Source organism: Ictidomys tridecemlineatus, chromosome 6 (genome assembly GCF_052094955.1).
Source record: "Ictidomys tridecemlineatus isolate mIctTri1 chromosome 6, mIctTri1.hap1, whole genome shotgun sequence".
In the NCBI taxonomy this organism is placed as follows: domain Eukaryota; kingdom Metazoa; phylum Chordata; class Mammalia; order Rodentia; family Sciuridae; genus Ictidomys; species Ictidomys tridecemlineatus.
Genome location: NC_135482.1, coordinates 81,535,842 through 81,557,982, shown reverse-complemented (window position 1 = coordinate 81,557,982; position 22,141 = coordinate 81,535,842). Strand labels below are relative to the sequence as shown.

Below are 22,141 nucleotides of genomic sequence, written 5' to 3'. Positions count from 1 at the left end.
CTGTTTTGAACATTAGCAGTCTTTTTTGTTGTTATTATTCCCAAAATATTTGACAACTGTATATAATAACTGTTTACATAACATTTACATTGAGGAAACTTAAACTTCTACAGATTTAGGAATCTGCAGACTCCTGGAACCAATCCCCCATGGATTGGGACAACTATACAAGAAAAGGTGCTATAATCCGTAGGACTATCAAAATGAATGAGCCTTCACCCTTAGGCACCTTTATTTCTGGAGGGAAATTGATGGTTATAATACAGTCTGTTGAGCTGGATAGCAGAAATTAGGCATAGTGCTGTGAGAGATGCAGACCAGAATGAATTCTACCTGACAGCTTCAAAGGAGTGGTGACAATTTTGGAAGATGAATAGGAGAATATAGTACAGAAATGGGTGAAGGACTTTCCAGACTTTGTGAGGTTAGAGAGTAGGCAGAGGTTTGGTTTGGAAGGATATAGACTAACAGGATGGGGTTAGAAAATGAGACTGGCAATAAGTCAGGTCCAGATTTGAAGCATGCTGTATAGCTTATTCACAAAGTACACATTTGTCATCAGAGGGCAACATCAAGCATTTTACTAGTTGTCTGAAAAGACATTTCTCACTATTTTAGAGTTTATAAAGGAATAAGTTGTCCTGTATCAAATGTCAAGTGTTCTTTCATTAAAAATGACAAATGTTTATTAATTGCCATTTATTTGCATGCCATCATTAGATATAGAGGTTTATATGAAACAGAAAAAACATAGTTCCCAATGGCAGAACACTAGTGAAAACCAGCATGTTTAGTAATAAATATTATAAGTGTTGTAAGGGTTGTTTTAGTTTGGGCTCTGCTCTAACAAATTACCACAGATTACGTGGCTTTAAAAAAAGAAATTTAATTCTCACAGTTCTGGAGCTGGGAAATCAGAAATCAGAGTGCAGCATGGTTGGACTAGAGTCAAGGCCCTCTTCCTGGTTTGCAGTAGCTGTCTTCTTGATGTATCCTTGCATCACCCAGAGAGAGGAAGCAAGCGCTTTCCTATCTTCTTATGGAGGCACTAGTCTCATCATGAAGTCAACATTGTTGGCCTCATTATTTCCCAAAGACCCTATCTCCAAATGCTGTCATATTGGGGTTGGGGTTTCAATGTGAATTTTGGGAAGACACAGACATTCAAGGGTTGTATTATTTAGTATTTAATTTTTTATTCTTTCCCACTTACTCCTTTAAATATATAGCCTTCAAGGCATTAAGATCTGATTTGAGCCTCTTATCTAACCCCTATTTTTGTACAGGTAGGTTTTTTGTTTTGTTTTTGCAGTACTGGGGATTGAAACCAGGGATTCTGTACCACTGAGCTCTACCTCTAGTCCCTTTTTTAAAAATTTTATTGTTGCTGAAGCTGGCCTCAAACTTGTGATCCTCTTTCTTCAGCCTCCTGTGTCTGGCAAAGTTATACTATCTTACTTTCTGTATTGGTCACTAAGCACTTGACTATAGATACTTTGTCATTTATTGTTGTTTTGCCTTTCTAACTAATTGTAAAGAGCTTCATTAGCAAGGATCTGACCTTATTGTAATTTGTGCTTCAAAGTATCTAGGTTAATGTTAGGTAAGAACACTTAATATTATAATAGCTTTTGAAAGAAATATTATCCATTCTTTTAAATTTTTATAAATAGTCTTTTGAAATAGGTTTTCAACTCTATGTTCACAAATAAGGTGACAAATCAAGAGGTAAACTTCCCTTTCAGTATTATAAAGTGTGCCATATTTATTAGATGTTAGCAATAATTAGCTTACTGGTGTGAACTATTAATAATTCTTAGATAAAATTATTAACAGTCAAAAATTATGACCTCTTTTGAAGAAATATCTTTGCAAAAGTTAAAGAGACAGTGTTCATAAATGTATAATTTGGATTATGTGTAGATCAGGTTTTTCATATGATTTTATTTTTCACTTACCTGTTTCCCTTTATTTTTTCTTTTCTTCCACTAACAGTCAGTCTTTGTTGTTCTTTCACTCTTCCTTTAAATTTTTACTTCTGTCTTCTCTCCTCCTCCCTCATAATCATCACATCCTATATCACTTATGTTCACCCCCTGACCACCATTTGAAATTGTAAACCCTTTTGCAAACTTGCTGTTTTTATTATAGGCAATAACTGATCACATCATTTCTGTTTATTGTGATGATTAACATTAAGATGATATAGTAGGAACTCTTTGGTTTAATGCTGTATATTGTTTGCCTTGGTTATTATTATTTGTCTCCCCCTAAATGGTGAGGTACTGGAAACCTTCAGGAACACTACAAGCACACAGGGTAGAAACTCTGCTATCTCAGATCCTACTGCTAGATGGTTAGACACACAACTAACATGAAAAGCAAGGAAATAAATTGCCCCAAACAAACCAAGATACTTCAAAAACAGAATCTAACAACACCATGGTGGAAGAAATGTCAAAGAAAGAATTTAGAATGTACATAGTTAGAACTAATCTGCAAGATAAAGGGCGATATCAGAGAAAAAAAATACAGGAAATGAAAGATCACTTCAGTAAAAAAGAGATTCTGAAAAATAATCAAGCAGAAATCCTCAAAATGAAGGAATCAATAAACCTAATTAAGAATTCAATGGAAAGCATTATCAACATACTAGACTACTTGGAAAGCAGAATTTCAGGCAATGAAGACAAATATATAATCTTGAAAACAAAGTTGACCATGGAGAAAATATGTTAAGAGACCATGAACAGAACTTCCAAGAAATATGGGATAACTTGAAAAGATCAAATTTAAGATTTGGGGGGATAAATGAAGTCTTGGAGATACAAAACAAAGGAATGCACAGTCTTTTCAATGAAATAATATCAGAAAATTTCCTAAATCTACAGAATGAAATGGAAAATCAAATACAGGAGGCTTAAAGTTCCACCAATATAGGAAATTACAACATACCCATACCAAGTCACATTATTATGAAAATGCTTAACATACAGAATAAGGATAGAATTTTAAAGGCAGCCAGAGAAAAACAGCAGGTAACATTTAGAGGGAAAACAATTTGGATCTCAGCTGACTTCTCAACCCAGACCCTCAGAGCTAGAAGGTCTTGGATATATACCAAGCTCTGAAAGAAAATGGATGTCAGCTGAGACTACTACGTCCAGCAAATTTAAGCTTCAGAATTGATGATGAAATAAAAATCTTCTGGAGGAAGACGCCCGGCGCCAAGCCAGACCAGAGGAAGAAGTCCGGCCCCGCCCCGAGTGCTAGTCTGGAGGAAGCCCATCAACCCTTAAAACCCATCAAAGGGGTGTGGCTACCAGCACGGTTCTGTGGCTGATCCAGGTACCCGGTTTCCAACTCCCCCACCCTTAGCTGCCATAACTCAAAATATTTCCCACAAGCTTTTGGGGGTTGTAGCTATCAACGCAAAACAACAACTATACAGGCACCTGGTTTCTACCTCAGAGACTAGAGTAGGGAAGATACAGGTGGAAGCTCATTTCCTTTCACACTGGCTATATCCACCACCCTGCATACAGAGGCTCAAGCTAGGAATAGATAATGCCACCTACTGGAAGCAAGGAAAACAGTGTTCTGAGAGACTTTTTTTTTCTCTTTCTTTCTCTCTTTTCTTCTCTCTCTTCCACAACTTCAGCATATGTGAAACCAAGAACTGTGCATGAACAACCAAATTACCAAAGTAATATAGAGGAATTGCATATACCCCACCTTCCCCCCATTTTTTTTCTTTATTTCTATCTTACTTTCTTTCTCTTATTTCTCTTTTCTTCCTTGTTATTTTTTTTTTCCATTTGTATTCTCTCTATCCCACTTTCAATCTCCTAACTTTTGCTATCTATACATAGGGTAACTATCTAAATACAGATAGGAGGTTGAGTCTATACATTCTTCCATAAATTACCAGTCTATTGGTTAGAGTTCTCCAAAGGTGCTAAGTTAGTTAACCTCATACCCTCACTCCTTTCCCTCTAAGTATAACATCCTTTGTCTGAAATTATATGCCACCAGATATGGTACACCTTTTATGAAACTAATGAATATATTCTTAAGTAATAATTAAAACCAATATCTATAGTCTTAGAATCTAACTATAAATGTATTAATAATGAAAACTTGTGCTTAGATAATGTACTGTTGATATTGGGGACTGTTAACATTTTCTTTCTCCGCAAAAGAGGGATTTTGGAGCTATACAAGAACAATACAAATATATAAGGGGAAAAACATTAGCACAACAGTTTCACAAAGCTAGAAAGAATCATGAGCAGTATGAAAAGACAAGGAAAGAAAGGACCACAAACAATACAGGTCAATTCAACATTAGATAAGGTAATATCTGTAGCTGATGGAATGTCAGACAAAGAGTTCAGGATATACATGCTTCAGATGATCTGGAGTCTCAAGGAAGACATTATACAGCAAATTCAGACAATGAAAAATCACTTTGACAATTAATTACATAAACAAATCCAAGAAGCAAAAGATCAACTCTATAGGGAGATAGAGGATATAAAAAACAAACAAACAGAAATCCTGGAAATGCAGGAAACAATAAACCAAATTAAAAACTCAAATGCGAGTATTACCAGCAGAGTAGAACACTTAGAAGATAGAACTTCAGACAACGAAGACAAAGTTTTTCAACTTGAAAAGAACATAGACAGCTCAGCGAGAATGTTAAGAAACCATGAGCAGAACATCCAAGAATTATGGGATAACATCAAGAAACCAAACCTAAGAGTTATTGGGATACAAGAGGGTATAGAGGCCCAAACCAAGAATGAACAATCTATTCAATGAAATATACTAGAAAACTTCCCAGACTTAAAGAATGAAAAAGAAATCCAAATACTAGAAGCCTACAGGACACCGAATGTACAAAATCATAAGAGATCCACACCAAGACACATAATAATGAAGATGCCCAACATACAGAATAAGGAGAGAATCTTAAAAGCCACAAGAGAGAGGAAGCAGATTACATTGAAGGGTAAACCAATCAGGATAACTGCTGATCTTTCAACACAGACTCTGAAAGCTAGAAGGTCCTGGAACAACATATTTCAAACACTGAAAGAAAAAGGGTTCCAACCAAGGATCATGTATCCAGCGAAATTAAGCTTCAGGATTGAAGATGAAATAAAAATCTTCCACGATAAACAAAAGTTAAAAGAATTTGCAGCTAGAAAACCAGCTCTTCAAAATATCCTTGGCAAAACATCCTTGGAAATGAAAAATAACAATGAAAACCAACAGTGGGGGGTAGTACAGTAAAGGAAAAACTAAGCATAGAGGAAAAACAAATCATGTTAAGTAACATACATAACCAAATATGGCTGGAAATACAAACCATATCTCAATAGTAACCCTAAATGTTAATGGCTTAAATGCACCAATCAAAAGACATAGTCTGGTAGAATGGATTAAAAAAAAGATCCAACAATATGCTGCCTACAGGAGACTCATCTGATAGGAAAAGACATACACAGACTGAAGGTGAAAGATTGGGAAAAATCATATCACTCATATGGACCCCGGAAGCAAGCAGGGGTGTCCATACTTGTATCAAATAAAATAGACTTCAAGCCAAAGTTAATCAAAAGGGATAAACAAGGACACTACATACTGCTCAAGGGAACCATACACCAACAAGACTTGACGATCATTAATATATATGCCCCAAACAATGGTGCAGCTACGTTCATCAAACAAACTCTTCTCAAGTTCAAGAGTTTAATAGACCACAACACAATAAGTTGAATAAAGTTGAATAAAGAAACCATAGAGCTCAATAATACAATTATTTTATAATTTAATAATTTAGACTTAATTGACATATACAGAATATACCACCCAATATCAAGCGGATACACTTTCTTCTCAGCAGCACATGGATCCTTCTCAAAAATAGACCATATATTATGTCACAGGGCAAATCTTAGCAATTACAAAGGAGTTGAAATACTACCATGCATTTTATCTGATCATAATGGAATGAAATTGGAAATCAATAAAATGAGAATGGAAAAATCCTACATCATATGGAGATTAAACAATATGTTACTGAATGAACAAAGGGTTACAGAAGACAAAGAGGAAATTAAAAAATTCTTAGAGGTAAACGAAAACTCAGACATAACATATCGAAATCTCTGGGACACTATGAAAGCAGTACTAAGAGGAAAATTCATTTCATGGAGTTCATTCCTTAAAAGAAAGAAAAGCCAACAATTAAATGACCTCATACTACACCTCGAAGCCTTAAACAAAGAAGAACAAATCAGCAGCAAATACAGTAGAAGGCAAGAAATAATTAAAATTAGAGCTGAAATCAATGAAATCGAAACAAAAGAAACAATCAAAAAAATTGACAAAACTAAAAGTTGGTTCTTTGAAAAAATAAATAAGATTGATAGACCACTAGCCACGCTAACAAAGAGAAGAAGAGAGAGAACCCAAATTACTAGCTTACAGGATGAAAAAGGCAACATCACAACAGACAATTCAGAAATACAGAAGATAATTAGAAATTATTTTGAAACCCTATAATAAAATAAAAGATAGTGAAGGCATTGATAAATTCCTTAAGACATATGAACTACCCAGATTGAGTCAGGAAGATATAAACAACTTAAACAGACCAATATCAAGTGAGGAAATAGAAGAAGCCATCAAAAGACTACCAACCAAGAAAAGCCCAGGACCGGATGGATATACAGCAGAGTTTTACAAGAACTTTAAAAAGAACTAATACCAATACTCCACAATCTATTTCAGGAGATAGAAAAAGAGGGAGAACTTCCAAATTCATTCTATGAGGCCAATATCACCCTGATTTCCGAACCAGATAAAGACACCTCAAAGAAAGAAAACTACAGACCAATATCCCTAATGAATTTAGATGCAAAAATCCTCAATAAAATTCTGGCAAATCATATACAAAAACATATCAAAAAGATCGTGCACCATGATCAAGTAGGATTCATCCCTGGGATGCAAGGCTGGTTCAATATATGGAAATCAATAAACATTCACCACATCAATAGACTTAAAGATAAGAACATATGATCATCTCGATAGACGCAGAAAAAGCATTCGACAAAGTACAGCATCCCTTTATGTTCAAAACATTAGAAAAACTAGGGATAACAGGAACTTACCTCAACATTGTAAAAGCTATATATGCTAAGCCTCAGGCTAGCATCATTCTAAATGGAGAAAAACTGAAGGCATTCCCTCTAAAATCTGGAACAAGACAGGGATGCCCTCTCTCACCACTTCTATTCAATATTGTTCTCGAAATACTGGCCAGAGCAATTAGACAGATAAAAGAAATTAAAGGCATTAAGATAGGAAAAGAAGAACTTAAATTATCACTATTTGCGGATGATATGATCCTATACCTAGAAGACACAAAAGGGTCTAAAAAGAAACTACTGGAGCTAATAAATGAATTCAGCAAAGTGGCAGGATATAAAATCAACATGCATAAATCAAAGGCATTCCTGTATATCAGTGACAAATCTTCTGAACTGGAAATGAGGAAAACCACCCCATTCACAATATCCTCAAAAAAAATAAATAAAATAAAATACTTGGGAATCAACCTAACAAAAGAGGTGAAAGATTTATACAATGAAAACTACAAAACCCTAAAGAGAGAAATAGAAGAAGATCTTAGAAGATGGAAAAATATACCCTGTTCATGGAAAGGCAGAACTAACATCATCAAAATGGCAATATTACCAAAAGTTCTTATAGGTTCAATGCAATGCCAATCAAAATCCCAAGGGCATTTCTTGTAGAAATAGATAAAGCAATCATGAAATTCATATGGAAAAATAAAAGACCCAGAAATAAAAATCTTCCATAATAAACAAAAGTTAAAAGAATTCACAACTAGGAAGCCTGTACTACAAAACATCCTCAATAAAATATTTCATGAAGAAGAAATTTTTTTAAAAGTGAAAATCAGCAAAAGGAGGAACTAACATTGGAAGAATAGTCAAAGTAAAACTAATTCAAAGTAAAAGCAAGAAATAAATCAAAATGGAAGAGAATAAAAGTCATTTCTCAATAATAACATTGAATGTAAATGGCCTAAACCCACCAATCAAAAGACATAGACTGAGTGGGCAGAGCTGGGGTTGTCCCTGGTGGCCCTGTTGAGGCCCACCCTCTCCTTCCAGCCGCCTCTTCTGTCCCCTCCACCAACCCTGCCACAACCATAGGATCATCAGCCCTTTGCTGCAGACAAAAAAGCAAGTTGCAATTGGACAGGAAAAGAATGGCATTCAAACAGATTTCTAGCAACAAGTGCTTTGGGGGATTGCAGAAATTATTTGAACATTACAGTGTTGAGCTGAACTACAAAATGAAATCTACTTACCATTGAAGGCAGAAAGTGGAAAATGCCCTGCACTGTATTGGGTGTCTGGTTTCACTTGCATAAAACAGAATTTTATATCAAAATCTGGTTACCATCAAGCTGCCTCAAAACACGATCTTGTGGTCATTGCTTCAGATACCAGACCTTGAGGCTACAATATTAAAGGAGAAGATGAGAGCTGGGAATTGGCACTGGTGCTGGGTTTTATGTGAATGCCACCAAAGATCCTTGGAAGACTAATAACAGAATGTACTCTTAAGTAACAGAGGAGCTTCCCCAACTCATAGATGACAACTTTCCAGTGGATCCCCAAAGGATGTCTATTTTTGGTTACTCTATGGGAGGGCATGGAACTCTGATTTGTGCTTTGAAAAATCCTGGAAAATACACGTCTGTGTCAGCATTTGCTCCAATTTGCAACCCAGTGCTCTGTCCTTGGGGCAAAAAAGCCTTTAGCGGTTATTTGGGAACAGGTCAAAATAAATGGAAGGCATGTGATGCGACCCATTTTGTGAAGTTCTATCCAGATTCTCAGCTGGGCATACTAATTGATCAAGGGAAAGATGACTGGTTTCTTCTAGATGGATAGCTATTCCCTAAACATTTCTGCCTATGCAGAAAAGAAAATCCCTATTGTTTTTAAATTACAGGAGGGTTATGATCATAGCTACCACTTCATTGCAACCTTTGTTGCTGATCACATCAGACATCATGCAAAATACCTGACTGCATGAAAAACTTCTAATAAGGGAGTCTCTTCAAGATTATAAAAATTAGAATTGCTAAGGGAAAATATTTCAAAACATTGGATTTCATAACTCTAAAGGAACTTCATTGAACGATTGAATCACCTAAATAAATATATATATTTTTAAAAAAGACATAGACTGGCAAATTGGATTTGAAAACATGACACAACAATATGCTATCTCCAAGAGACTCACCTCATAGGCAAAGACATCTACAAACTGAAGGTAAAGGATGAGGGAAAAAACCTATCTTTCATAAGGATCTCGTAAACAAGCAAGAGTTTCTACCCTCATATCAGATAAAGTGGACTTCAAGTGAAAGTTAATCAAAAGGGACAAAGAAGGACACTTTTTAAGGGAACAATATATCAACAAGACATGACAATTGTAAATATTTATGCCTCAAACCATGAGGCATCTATGTACATCAAACCCTTCTCAGTTTTAAGAATCAAATAGATCACAACACAAAAATATCGGGTAATTTTGACATGCCTCTGTCACCACTGGATAGACCCTCCAAACAAAAACTAATTAAGGAAGCTATAGAACTAAAAAATACAATGGATAATTTAGATAATTTAGACTTTATAGACATATATAGAATATTTCATCCATCAACGACTGAATACCTTACTTCTCAGCAGCACACGGGTCCTTCTTTAATATAGACTATGTTATGTAAGTTATCTCGTATGTTAGCATGCAATTGTAGTACTTTAATATATTTTTATTGTCAGTAGGGTTATTTTGATAGCTCCCTTTCCACTGATATTTTTGTGATCTTTCTTTTTCTTGATTAGACTTCTTTCATTTTTATCAATTTTTAGCTGTATTATTTCTTCTTTATTTCATACATTTCTATTTCTACTCTTAGTTTTTCCTTCCTACTACCTAATTAGAAAATAATGTGATTGTTAATCTAGCTTCTTTCTGATACAGGTACTTTTAAGTTATAAATGTTCATCTGAGTATGTTTCATCCCAGAGATTCTGATATTTTAAGCTTTTATTATCACTTAGTTCAAAGCACTTTTTATTTACTTTTCTTGTGCTTTCTTCCTTCACCTGTGTTTATAAATGTGAATTTAATTTTGAAGTAGTTCATATGTAGGGGAAGGGTTCTATATATCTTAGGTGGTTGATTTCTAATGTCATAAATCATGCAGGAAAAACAGTCTGCATAATTTTAAATTTTAAAAGAAAACAATGGAAATGCTTTTTATAGTGATTGTATTGTTACACGTGTGTCAAAACTGATCAAATTGCATACCTCAAATATGTACATTTTATTGTACTTCAATTTTGTCTCAGTAGAGCTGTAAAAAAAAGAAAAAATAGGGCTGGGGATGTGGCTCAAGCGGTAGCGCGCTCGCTTGGCATGCGTGCGGCCCGGGTTCGATCCTCAGCACCACATACCAACAAAGATGTTGTGTCTACCGAGAACTAAAAAATAAATATTAAAATTCTCTCTCTCTCTCTCTCTCTCTCTCTCTCTCTCTCTCTCTCTCTCTCTCTCTCTCTCTCTCTCCTCTCTCACTCTCTCTTTAAAAAAAAAAAAAAAGAAAAAGAAAAAAAGAAAAAATAAATTATAAAGGGATAGGGTATATAGCTCAGTGGTTGAATGTTTGTTGGTATGCACAAAGCTCTGGGTTCAGTTCCTGATACTCCATGGAAAAGAGGGGTGGGAAGGAATCCTAAGGGGTGGGAGAAGAATTATTCCTTTCTTAAAAGATTTTTCAATGTGGGGCTGGGGATGTGGCTCAAGTGGTAGGGCGCTCTCCTTGCATGTGTGCGGCCTGGGTTCGATCCTCAGCACCACATACAAAGATGATGTGCCTGCCAAAAACTAAAAATTCTCTCTCTCTCTCTCTCTCTCTCTCTCTCTCTCTCTCTCTCTCTCAAAAGTAAAATAAAATAAAAAATTTTTTAAAGAAAGATTTTCCAATGTAAAATGTCTTTTTTTTTTTAATACAAAGTATTTAGTGTGGCCACCCATTTTAAATTAGGGTTAAATTTGAAGATTAAGAATCAAATAATTTATCTTATTTCAACTTCTTCGTTTTTACATTGAGGAATTCAGACATAGAGAAGAGGTCAGGTACTTTTCCCAAGATCACAGGAACTTATTATCAGAGGAACCCAGACCTGAACTACAACTTCAGAGTTTCATATTCTTTGCATAGTATCATATTTAGTTTTGAATATTAGGTAATAACAGATAAAATCAAAGCTGACTTTGGCTAGTAGATTGCTGTCTTCTCAAAATTAGCATTTGACTGATTGAAAATTCACTGATCTCTGCAGCCTGTTTTCACCTGGGGTAAGATCTGTCTCAACTGTGAACCTTCTTAAACTATAGACACCTGGGCTCCACAGAATCAGACTCTAGCCATGAGTGTAGCTTAGAGGCTCCACAGCTGATTCTGATGCTGAACCCTTGTTATGAATGACTTCCTATCTTTTTTTAAATGAATTGTTTTTCTTATGACAAAGAGACTTGGAAAGGAAAGCTCAGAGACAGAATTTAGGGTTTGTTAAACACACCACTGGGAGTTTTGGAGAGAGCCAGCTAAAGTTCTCTTTAGAGGAGTTGGTCCTTTTACCTAGAAGAATGAAATAGCACTATACACATTTTTTTCCCTTAGTCTTTGAATGTTAATAAGGAAACTGATTAGAAATTTGGCCTCTTTTTTTGGGGGGGGGGTGGGTACCAGGGTTGAACTCAGGGGCACTCGACCACTGAGCCACATCTCCAGCCCTATTTTGTATTTTATTTACAGACAGGGTCTCACTGAGTTGCTTAGCACCTCACTTTTGCTGTGGCTGGCTTTGAACTCACAAGCTTCCCAAGCCGCCGAGATTACAGGCATGCGCCACCATGCCCAGCTAGTGCCACCACCCACCACCTTTTGAGACAGTTTTTGTATTTGCATGGAGTATCAAAGCTGATGATGTCTGGTGGGAGTTAGAATGCCAGGAGTAGGCAAGAAAGTGAAGAGATTTGTCTGTCACACACTTAGGAGTTTAGATTTGTTGTAGAAAGCAGTAGCTCTAGATCCCTGAGTGGGATGGTGATACGCTGAAGGTGATGCACATATGCACCTCAGATCTTGTTGCCTTCAGCCATGACCTTGTTTAACTTCTGACTCTCAAAAGCCTATATATGTAAAAATCTTTAAGAAAAACTCCTTGTTCATCTTTTCCATGCAGTGGCTGAAGTCAAAAATCTGAGAGTTATACTGTCTTCTTTCCTCTCTCCTATATCTGTTAACAATTTTTTTTTCAGTTTTTGCTTTTATATACCTGCTAAAACTATTTTCTCCTCTTCATCCTCACTGCTATTACTCCAGAATAATCTTTATCATCTTTCACCTGAATAATTGTAAGAGCCTTGTAATTCAGTTCCTGTCTTAGTCACTTTCTGTATTACAGTTAGGGTAATTATTGTAAAAAAAGAAAGAAAAGGAAAAATCCCCCAAATCTGTTGTATCACATTCTTTTATAAAACCCTTCAATGTTTCCCCATTTCCTAGGATAAAGTCTAAACTGTAGCATATCATTGGCAGTAATTTGCTACTTCATTACCAGTTACTTAGGAAATGTAGGTTTTTAAACCCTGTACCTAAGCCATGATACAAAATTCTCTCAATTTTTCAAGTATTATTGTCTTATCCTTTTTTGCAATTGATCAGTTTTGCAAATTCATACGAATCTTTTAATACTCCCCAAATGTAACCTCTCTTAGATGTTTCCTGCCACTCCTTTTTCCTTGTCAAGTTAGCATTAGTTTTATCACTTTTATGGTAATTGCCTGTATACATGTCCACCTCACTCCATTAGAGTTTGTGATTGCTGAGGAAAAGGACTGTATATTTCATTCATCTTTATTTTCTCATCATCTAGTATAGTATCTGGCGTGTTAGCATTCAGTCATTTTTTAAAGACTGATCTAAATTGAATTGATTTCTGTGCCATTCAGTTAAAATTTGGCTTTGGTAGCTGAAAGAATTGACAGCAGGGTTTTTTTTTTTTTTTCACTTTTCATCCATTATGAATATTCACCTCTCCCTGTTTTTTTATGATTTTAAAGTTCCTTGTAATTTTTTAAATCATTAAGCTGTGTTCCCTCATATAGTACAATTCTTTGCTTGTAATCATAAGTTGTGGAATATTACTATGATTCATGCTGCAAGCAAAGGGAGTTGTAAATAAAATGTTAGGAGGTGATACATTTGTATGTTTAATGAAGCAGATACTTTTTTGCCTACTGTAGCTTGAGAATATACTGACCATTACATCAGTTAGCTGTGTATGCTTTTCTTTTTATTAAATTTATACTTAAAAGGGGGAAAAGATGATAGGTTCAGATTAAGTTATTCTTGTGTTCTTTTGATAATCTTTTTACCATGTCTCTGTGTTCCTCCTTAGAACATGTTGTCCTACCACTAACAAACAATGTGGTTTGTGGCAAATTATTTAATTGCTCTGGACTTTAGTTTCCTGGTCTGTAAAGCAGATGATAATATCACGAATTCATAGGATTGTGTGCGAATTCAACTAGTTAATGCATTTAAGGGTCTGAAAATAGTGGTTGGTATGTAGCAAGTATCCTAATAGCCATTTGTCCTCATCCCCTCATTGGCTTTCATTCACTTCCTTGAATGTGCTAAGCTTTTTCCAGCTCCAAGGCCTTTGTGGATGCTTTTCCTCCACTGGGATTACAAACTTTGACTGACTCCTATTCAACTTCAGGTTTCTCATTAGACTGGCAGTTCCAGGAGAGTACAGTGTCTAGCATGGTAATTAAGCAGTAAAAATTATTGAATGAATGAGTAAATGATAATTGAGCCAACTGGAAAAGAAAACAGGATCACATGGAATGGAAAGTTGCTGCTTCTAGGTTTGTGGTCAGACAGGTTTTCTCATTGCAGGCAGCGAGGAAAAGAGAAACTGTGTATTATATACATACTTTTAGATTAAATTGTGAACACAAATGTTTAGTGATTGGAACATTAAAATAAGTGTCTATAATATAATTGAACCCTTTGCCTGAATGATGATCAACTTTAGCTTACAGTGGAATTTTAATTGTCCCCAATAACTTATTAATTTTATATATTAATTTTAAAGCATAAACAGTATGTTTATGCTTTAAAATTAATATATTCCAATCATACTTAGTGCTGGGCTTTATTATTTATTTATTTATTTTTAAATTGTGGTTCTGGGCATTGAATCCAGGCACACTGTACAACTAAACTACATACCCAGCTCCCACTTTTAAAAAATATTTTGAGACAGGATCTCACTAAGTTACTCAGGCTGGCTTGAACTTGTGTTACTCCTGTCTGAGTCTCCTGAGTAGTTGGGAATGCTTTCACACACTAACCATGCATAGCTATTTATTAATGACATCTAATAAGTTAAATTTAAAAGTTAAATTTATTATTTATTAATGACATTTTTCTTCTCTTCAAATAGTTATTTATTGTACGGCTGCCATTGTGTCTTAAGAGATCCATAAAGCTCCAGTTGGTATTGTCCAACAGAAGGGATTCCTGGTTTTTGTCTTAAGCAGACAGGGTCAGGGTTTCATTTAATACATTCATGATTGACTTGGGTTAGGACTGGTTGTAGTTCTTTTAAGATTTAGTTCACTGTTGGTTTCTTCATTTTCCTCAGGCCTAGCCTTCCTGGCTTTTGTTTGGGAAGGTGAGTCTGAGTTCACATCACTGAAAGAATGCTGAGGTATTACTTACACCCTTCAAAAGTTTTGGGCTTAGTCTGGTAACTGCTTGCCCCTTGCAGCCTCAAAATCTAGTGCATCTTGAGAGGGAGATTGGTTGAGTATTTGTAAAAGGACCTCCTCTCTCTAGCAGGACTGTCTCCTAAATACTGTGAGATTTTGGGACATTACACTTTGTTTTTTAGAAGCCCTGGCGCCCTAGTTTCCTATTTATAGCTTCAGAATAAAACCAGTTATATTTGTGGCTTGTCAAATTCTAATCTATCACACAAACCCTGGCTAATAGCTCAAACCTCCCAAACCACTCATTTCTCTTCCATTAGATAGCATGCACGAGGCCTTGGGTTCAATCCCTAGCACTAGAGGGAAAAAAGTATCACCTTTAGATTGTGACAGAAAAGAGCAGACTTCTTATTTCTGTTTATTTTATCCAGCTTTATAAATATCAATCATTTGATTTTTGTGAATAGGGATAACATGGTAAAACGTTTGAGGCAACTGTGTTCTTATTTACCTTTACAGTTTGAGTTTATTGCTTGATGGTGGTACAGGTCACATTCACTTTGAAGACATTTTCCAAAAGTTTTGTAAAAATGCCCCCGACCATCATCCCTAAGTATTCCTCCCCAAACCCATGGCATAGGTACCTAGGTTTGAACTCTACTCTTCTTTGAAGTTATGTTATTAACAGCAAACATTTATATAGTGTTTACTATGAATAGGTGCTCCTAGTGCAGGGAAATCCTTGACCTCTTTTAATGCTTAGAACAGCCCTATGAAATCAGAGATGCAGCTAGGATTTAAATTGAGGCCTGGGAAACACCGAAGCCCATGTTAAATATTGTTTTATATCACCTTTCTATTTGATGTTGACCACATTATAGATATGCAAACCTCTGTAACTCTGAAACCCAAAAAGCTTTGGAAATGAATAGTCTTTTCATGTCTCATTTGGTGGAAAAATGTGATCTGAATGTATAAGAAGCTATTTATGTTGTTTATTTTTTTATGATGGGGTTATATAATGTTGCCCCAGGCTGGCCTCAAACTTCTGGACTCAGGCATTTTTTTCTTACCTCAGCCTCTTGAATGGCTGGGACAATGAGTACATGCCAGTGTGCCCAGCTATTGATACATTTTGTTTATTCCATGTAATGTGAATATTCGCATATCTTGCTGCAGATAGAGTAAATGTGTTAGATCAGTAGATACTGCTATAGAATCTTTCTAAAAGAGTTGCTAAATATATGGTATGTGTACTATGTTACTTCCTAGAATATAACACATCCTGGCATCTAAAACCGTCTAAGAGATTGTAGCTCTCTATTTAATTTTTATAATATTTAGTTTTCTTTTCTGTAGAGATGTTAAAATCTCCTAGTAGGTCTGTATAAGAATTATGTGAAATAGTTAATATATATAAGCATTTGAGATACTGAGTGATAGGAAATATTCACTTTGTTGGGTTATTACTATTGTTATCTTGGACTTTATATTCAGCTGTACAGTTTGAATTCTAAAGCTAGAATATGTAGAAAATGTGAATTTTGTTCAGCTTGTAGCTGAAACCCAGTGCTGCAGTATATTGGTAACAAGATTAGTGAGAGCCATGCCTTTTACAGAATGTTAGTTCATTTTATCTACCAGTAACTGTTTAGAATGTAGTGATTTTTCTCTTGTAAACATACATTATCCTGTAGGCAAGGTTTTCTTACCTTTTCATGTCATTATGCACATAGAAAATCCTTTACTGGAACTGGGGATGTGGCTCAGTGGTAGAATACTTGCCTAGCATGCACAAAGCCCTGGGTTTGACTCCCCAACACCACAAAAAGAGAGAAAAGAAGGAAAGAAAATTTCTTTTTTTCTTTTTTTTAAAGAATCAAATGTATAGATCAGTTTTTATTGAGTGAATTTTGTGGGGGGGGGTTGGTAAATATATATATTTACTTATTTTATTTTTTAGAAAATTTCTTATCTAGGTAAATGAGGGAAGAGAATGTATGAGACTACTTCTGAAACTCCAGGCTTACATGGCCTCCCTGAGGGCTGAGGGAATCAATATGGCATACCCGAGAAATACTGTGGTAAATCAATATATATATATATATATATATATATATATATATATATACCAAATGTAAAGTGAAGATAAATGAAATTCTAGAAATTATTAGTGGATTTACCTTTTATTACTTCTTCTGCTTAAGTATCTATTGAAAGCATTTTAGAAAGTCCAGATAATAATGGATGAAACTTAAATTTTTTTTTCAGTACTGAGGGTTGAACCTAGTGATACTCTACCATTGAGTTACACCCCTCACTCTTTTATTTTTTATTTTGAGATAAGGTCTCCCTTAGTTACATAAGTTGTTTTCAAACTTGGAACTTAGAATGTTTTAAATAATTAAGCCTCTTAATTGCTTGTCTTCTACCAGACAGGAATGAGATGGAGTAAGAATTTTACTTAATGTTTTGTAAAATATATTTGTTGGTATCCTCAATTAAGTATGCTTTACCCCTAAGGTAGAATTATGAAACAATCATATGTTTTCTTACAATATCTAAAGCGTTTCAATGAGTATATGATGTTTAATTTAGGGCATTCAATTTTTGTAAGGGTCTGTCATTCTTTCTCCTAAAATTACAGTAAAAATTAGGTTGGGGGCTGGGGTTGTGGCTCAGTGTTAGAGTGCTTGCCCAGCATGTGTGAGGCACTGGGTTTGATTCTCAGTACCACATACACATAAATAAAATAAAGGTCCATCAACAACTAAAAAATATTTTTTAAAAATAGGTTGGGTCTGATAATTTTGCCAGCTTTTTTTTTTTTAATGTACAAATTTGGAGTTTGTTAGAAATTGTTTGCCACAGGGTTTTAGGGCAAGGGCACAACAAGAAGTAGTTTCACATTATTCTACCCCACCTCCTGTCAAGCCTAGTCTTTCTACCAGATTAAAAAAGGGAATAAGAGCTTTATAGAACATAAGCTGGGAAAATTATTTCTATCTGTAAATTTCATTTAGGACTGCAAAGCAAACATTCAGGAATTGTGAATGCTTAAGACTTTGGCACAAGAATTTGGGGACCAGAAAAGATACCCTTTATCTTATTAGTTTCTCTTGAAGGATTCTCAATTTGAAGGATTCAAAGGAAGCTTTCTTCTTGCTGGTCTGTTTGTGTTGGGGGAACCTCTTCCTTGGGTCTCAGCAATCTAAATGGGGTTTACTGATTAAGTGGTGTCTAGTGATCTATTTATGGCTTCTCTTTTTTTCTCTTTTCTCAAACTTCTATAGAGAGGATGAGGATGAGAGAGGGGCATAGGTGGAAAATATGTACCCGTGTCTTAGAACAGAGTTCTGATGAAACCTGAAGCTCTGCCTGCTCGAGGTTGGGTTTTCAAAAGTAGATTTTTCTGAAGTAGAATAGTATTTCTGACAGGCTTACACACTTTTTTTGTAACATTTTACTACTTTTAAACTTGTTTACTCAGAATAGCAGATGATTCTACAATAGTCATTGGCTTAGAATATTTGTATGTGTTAATTTGGAAAGAATGTGGCTGTTCAGCATTTCTTTGAACCAGGGCATATTACTTATTAGCTAGGTTGCTTGTTTTTTTGCAGAATGTTACATCTCCATTCAAATCCCAAATCTGAATTATAATATCATAAAACCTACCAGTATTCCCTAGAATACATGGTAATAAATTTTATTAAGAAAAAAACAAATTCTAACAAATTTGTTTTCATTATGGAAACAAAGAGTCATTTTGATAAAAACCATGTATTGCTTATGAACATGCACATATACTTTGAATTTTTATTGTAATTGCCCTTCCCTTTCATTCCCACAAGACTGTTAAAAAGATCAGATACAGTTTCCTCTCAACCTTCATTATTTTAACCTCAGAAGTGTGAAATATTGATGTATTAATGGAATAGAAATTACAGAAGAGTTTTCTGTAATTGTTGGAAAATAGGATAGCTCTGTAAGTGAAATTTGCAAGGCAGATAGAGCGAATGAGTGGTAACAGCTTGACTGACTAGTGTTCTTAGAATAGAGCATGCAGCCCTAAAGCTGGGCCAGGTAGTCACAACAGTGCTTCATGAGGGGGTCAATCAGTGTACAGACAAAGTGTCCCCTGGATCTGTCTACCTTTTGCAAACTTCTCTTACCCTAAAACAAACAAACAGGGGTCTAGGGCTTACCTAGCATGTGAGAGGCCCTGGGTTTGATCCTCAGCATCATGTAAAAATAAATAAAATAGGTGTCCATCTACAACTAAAAAAAAATAAATAAATATTTAAAAAAACAAAACAAAAATATTTTGTCTTTTGATAACAATCTCAGAATTGAGAACTCTTTGTTTTTTCCTTTTAGAAAACTGAAGAATGGGAAAAAAATAAGACTGAAGCAGACATGGAAGAATATATATGGAAAAATAGTGCCTCAGAAAAAAATATCCTGGAAACACTTCTTCAAATTAAAGCTACTGAGAACACAGAAGTAAATAAAGAAGAACTTCTTGGAACTAAAGAAGTTGAAGATTACCAAAAATCTGTTGTTACTCTTAAGAATGAGGGGGAAAATGAAATTACCCTTTCTCAGTACAAAGAATCAGTGAAGAGAATATTAAGTTTGGCATGAATTACAACATAGAAAACCCTGCTTTGATTTACTAATTTTATGATATATGTAATCAATATCTAATTTGATATAAAAGTGAAAATGTTTAAAAACCATTATTTTACATCAGAGTTAAAATTGTTCCTTTCATTCAAATATATGATGGCAATGATTATTTCCAAGTTTTCTAAGCTTATACACTGGGTTTATTAGACTAATCAGAAGATCTCTGTGATTTCTCTGGTTCTAACTTTGATTTTATTTCTATATAACATCTTTAATATTCGTATACTTACATATATATAATATTAAAGGTGTTAATATTCATATTAAGTATCATTTTGTCACCTGCCACATTTCTTTCCCCTCAGATTGGCATTATTGGCATTATTGGCTTTTGAAAGATTATTTTGGTTATTTGAAAAGCTAGGCTCAGAACCCAGCCCCTTCATTTGCAGCTCAGTGCTGTTCCCATGCCTGTTAGCCTTACAATCTATCCTACATTATCGCCAATTCTGGGTTGAAACAGATCCTCAATTAAAGTATTTTCTAATCTAAAAAGTTTGTTCCATCTCTCCCTTTTAGGGTTCTTCATGTTATTTCAACTCTTTCTATGTTCTGGAGCTCATTTTGGCAAACCCAAGCTAGCAGAAAAATACAAGTGGATATTAGCTGGTATTCATCTCTCTGATGGCCCAGTTAGGGATGCCACAACTTGAGAACGAGATGAGGACTAGGGCCTTGAATTTCATTGGAGTAAGTGGCAAAATGAAAACTGTTCTTAAAAACATTCCATTCATTTGTCAATTCAGTGTTTGGTTTTGGTTTTGGTTTTGGTTTTTGTGCTGGGGTTTCAACCCAGGGCCTCCTGCATGCTAAGCTCACTCTGTACCATGGAGCTATATACCAGCAGCCCCAACTCAGGATATTACAAGTTACTTTTACCATTTCCAAGTTGTTAACAGGTGATTAATTTAAATCACAATGAAGGAATTATTGAGATTGCATTTATTTAACAGATGTGTTTTGCCCAACAGAATTAGAGAATATAAATGAAAGTCAAAAGGAGTTTTGAACCAGTTGTCTAAAATATTTGTAAAATGATAGTGTGATTTGGTAGTAGTAAAACCAAAAGTCTACAGGTTATAAAAAGAATGAAAATGTTGCCTGGAGTACCAAACAACAACAACAAAAAAGAATGAGCAGTATGTTGTGTTCCAATTGGATACAGACAGTGAATGAAATGCAAGACAGTTAAAAATTACTTTTTCAATCATGTTAGAGCATACCTGAAGAAATATGTCAGCATATTTAAAATTCTGTGGTGTAAAGGAAAACAGATACAGAGTTGAAAAAGGAAATATTTTGAAAGCAGAAAAAGCTGAGGAGGTGATAATTTGCCATCATGTCAGGAGGCATCAGTTAGGGTAATGATTCCGTGCAGATGAAAGGTGAGGGAATAGTACAATGAAGAATTTGATCTTGCCAAAGATAGATCTGGCCTTTTCTGTCTGCTTCTGGTAGGCAATCTACATCATACCTGAGAGGAGTATCTTTATTTAGGGTGGGGGGCAGCCCCCAAGGATCTGAGGGTGGGACCAGCCATGCCAAAAAATAAATAAAACTCACAATTCAGGGTGGGAGTGTTGGGTCACTCAGTGTCAGTCCACCTAGCACCTGAGATCAACTACCCCTGTGATCTGGTCAGTTATACCTGTGTGATGGGTGCTTCCCTTGTGGGTGATTTTAACCTGTGCTTTCACTATAATAAACCACACTGTGCAAGTAAAAACTTTCATTGAATTCTGCTAAGTTTTTCTAGTGAAAAAAATTTTTTTGTACTTGAGATTTATCCCAGGAGTGCTTTGCCACTGGGCCATATCCCCAGCCCTTTTCATTTTTTATTTTAGGGACTTTGTTGCTAAATTGCTGAGTTGCTTAAGGCTTAGCTGCTAAATTGCTGAGATTGATCTAGAACTTAGATTCTCTTGCCTTAGCCTCCTGAGCTGTTTTGATTACAGGGATGCCCCATTGTGCCCCACTCTCTAACCTGAGGGTGGTTTTGCAATCACCTGCAAACTTATAGTTTGTGTCAGAAGTGAGGACAGTGTTTGGTTTAGATGTGGTGTTCCCTAAAAGCTCACGTGAGACAATGCAAAAAGCTTCAGAAGAGAAATGATTGGGTTATGAGAGTCTTAACCCAATCAGTGAATTAATCACCTGATAGGGATTTACTGAGTGAAAATTTAAATTGAGGGTGGGACTGAAGGATGTGAGAATTGGGATGTGGTTTGAGGGTATGTATTTCTATCTCTCTGTGCTTCCTGATCATGGTGTAAGCTGCTTCCCTCTGCCACACTCACCCAACATGATATTCAGCCTCACCTCTAGCCTTGAGGAATAGAGCCAGCCTTCTATGGACTAAGGCCTCTGAAACCGTGATCTCCCAAATAAACTTTTCCTCTACAGTTGTTCTGGTTAGGACCTTTTAGTCATAGCAGTGAAAAAGCTGACTAAAACAGACAGCCTTGTAGGGGGCTGTGTCCTCTCAACTTTTGTAGTTTGCCAATTCCAAGTAACTGACTTGAGGCTGGGGGTC

At 35.5% G+C, this 22,141-nt stretch overlaps 1 protein-coding gene and 1 pseudogene across 3 annotated transcripts in view; both read left to right on the top strand.

Annotated features, from left to right (window-relative positions):
• Positions 1–21,334, top strand: part of Mrps35 (mitochondrial ribosomal protein S35) — a 48,258-nt gene extending 26,924 nt beyond the window's left edge. For 2 of the 3 annotated variants that reach the window (XM_078014984.1, XM_078014986.1), the window contains one exon: positions 19,297–21,334. In XM_078014984.1, coding sequence (XP_077871110.1) covers positions 19,297–19,563 — 267 coding nt within the window. In that variant the 3' untranslated portion in view covers positions 19,564–21,334. The remainder of the gene's footprint in view (positions 1–19,296) is intronic. The other variant, XM_078014985.1, reaches the window with a different exon arrangement.
• LOC101958182 (S-formylglutathione hydrolase pseudogene) lies at positions 1,950–10,663 on the top strand (annotated as a pseudogene).
• Positions 21,335–22,141: the final 807 nt, after the last annotated feature.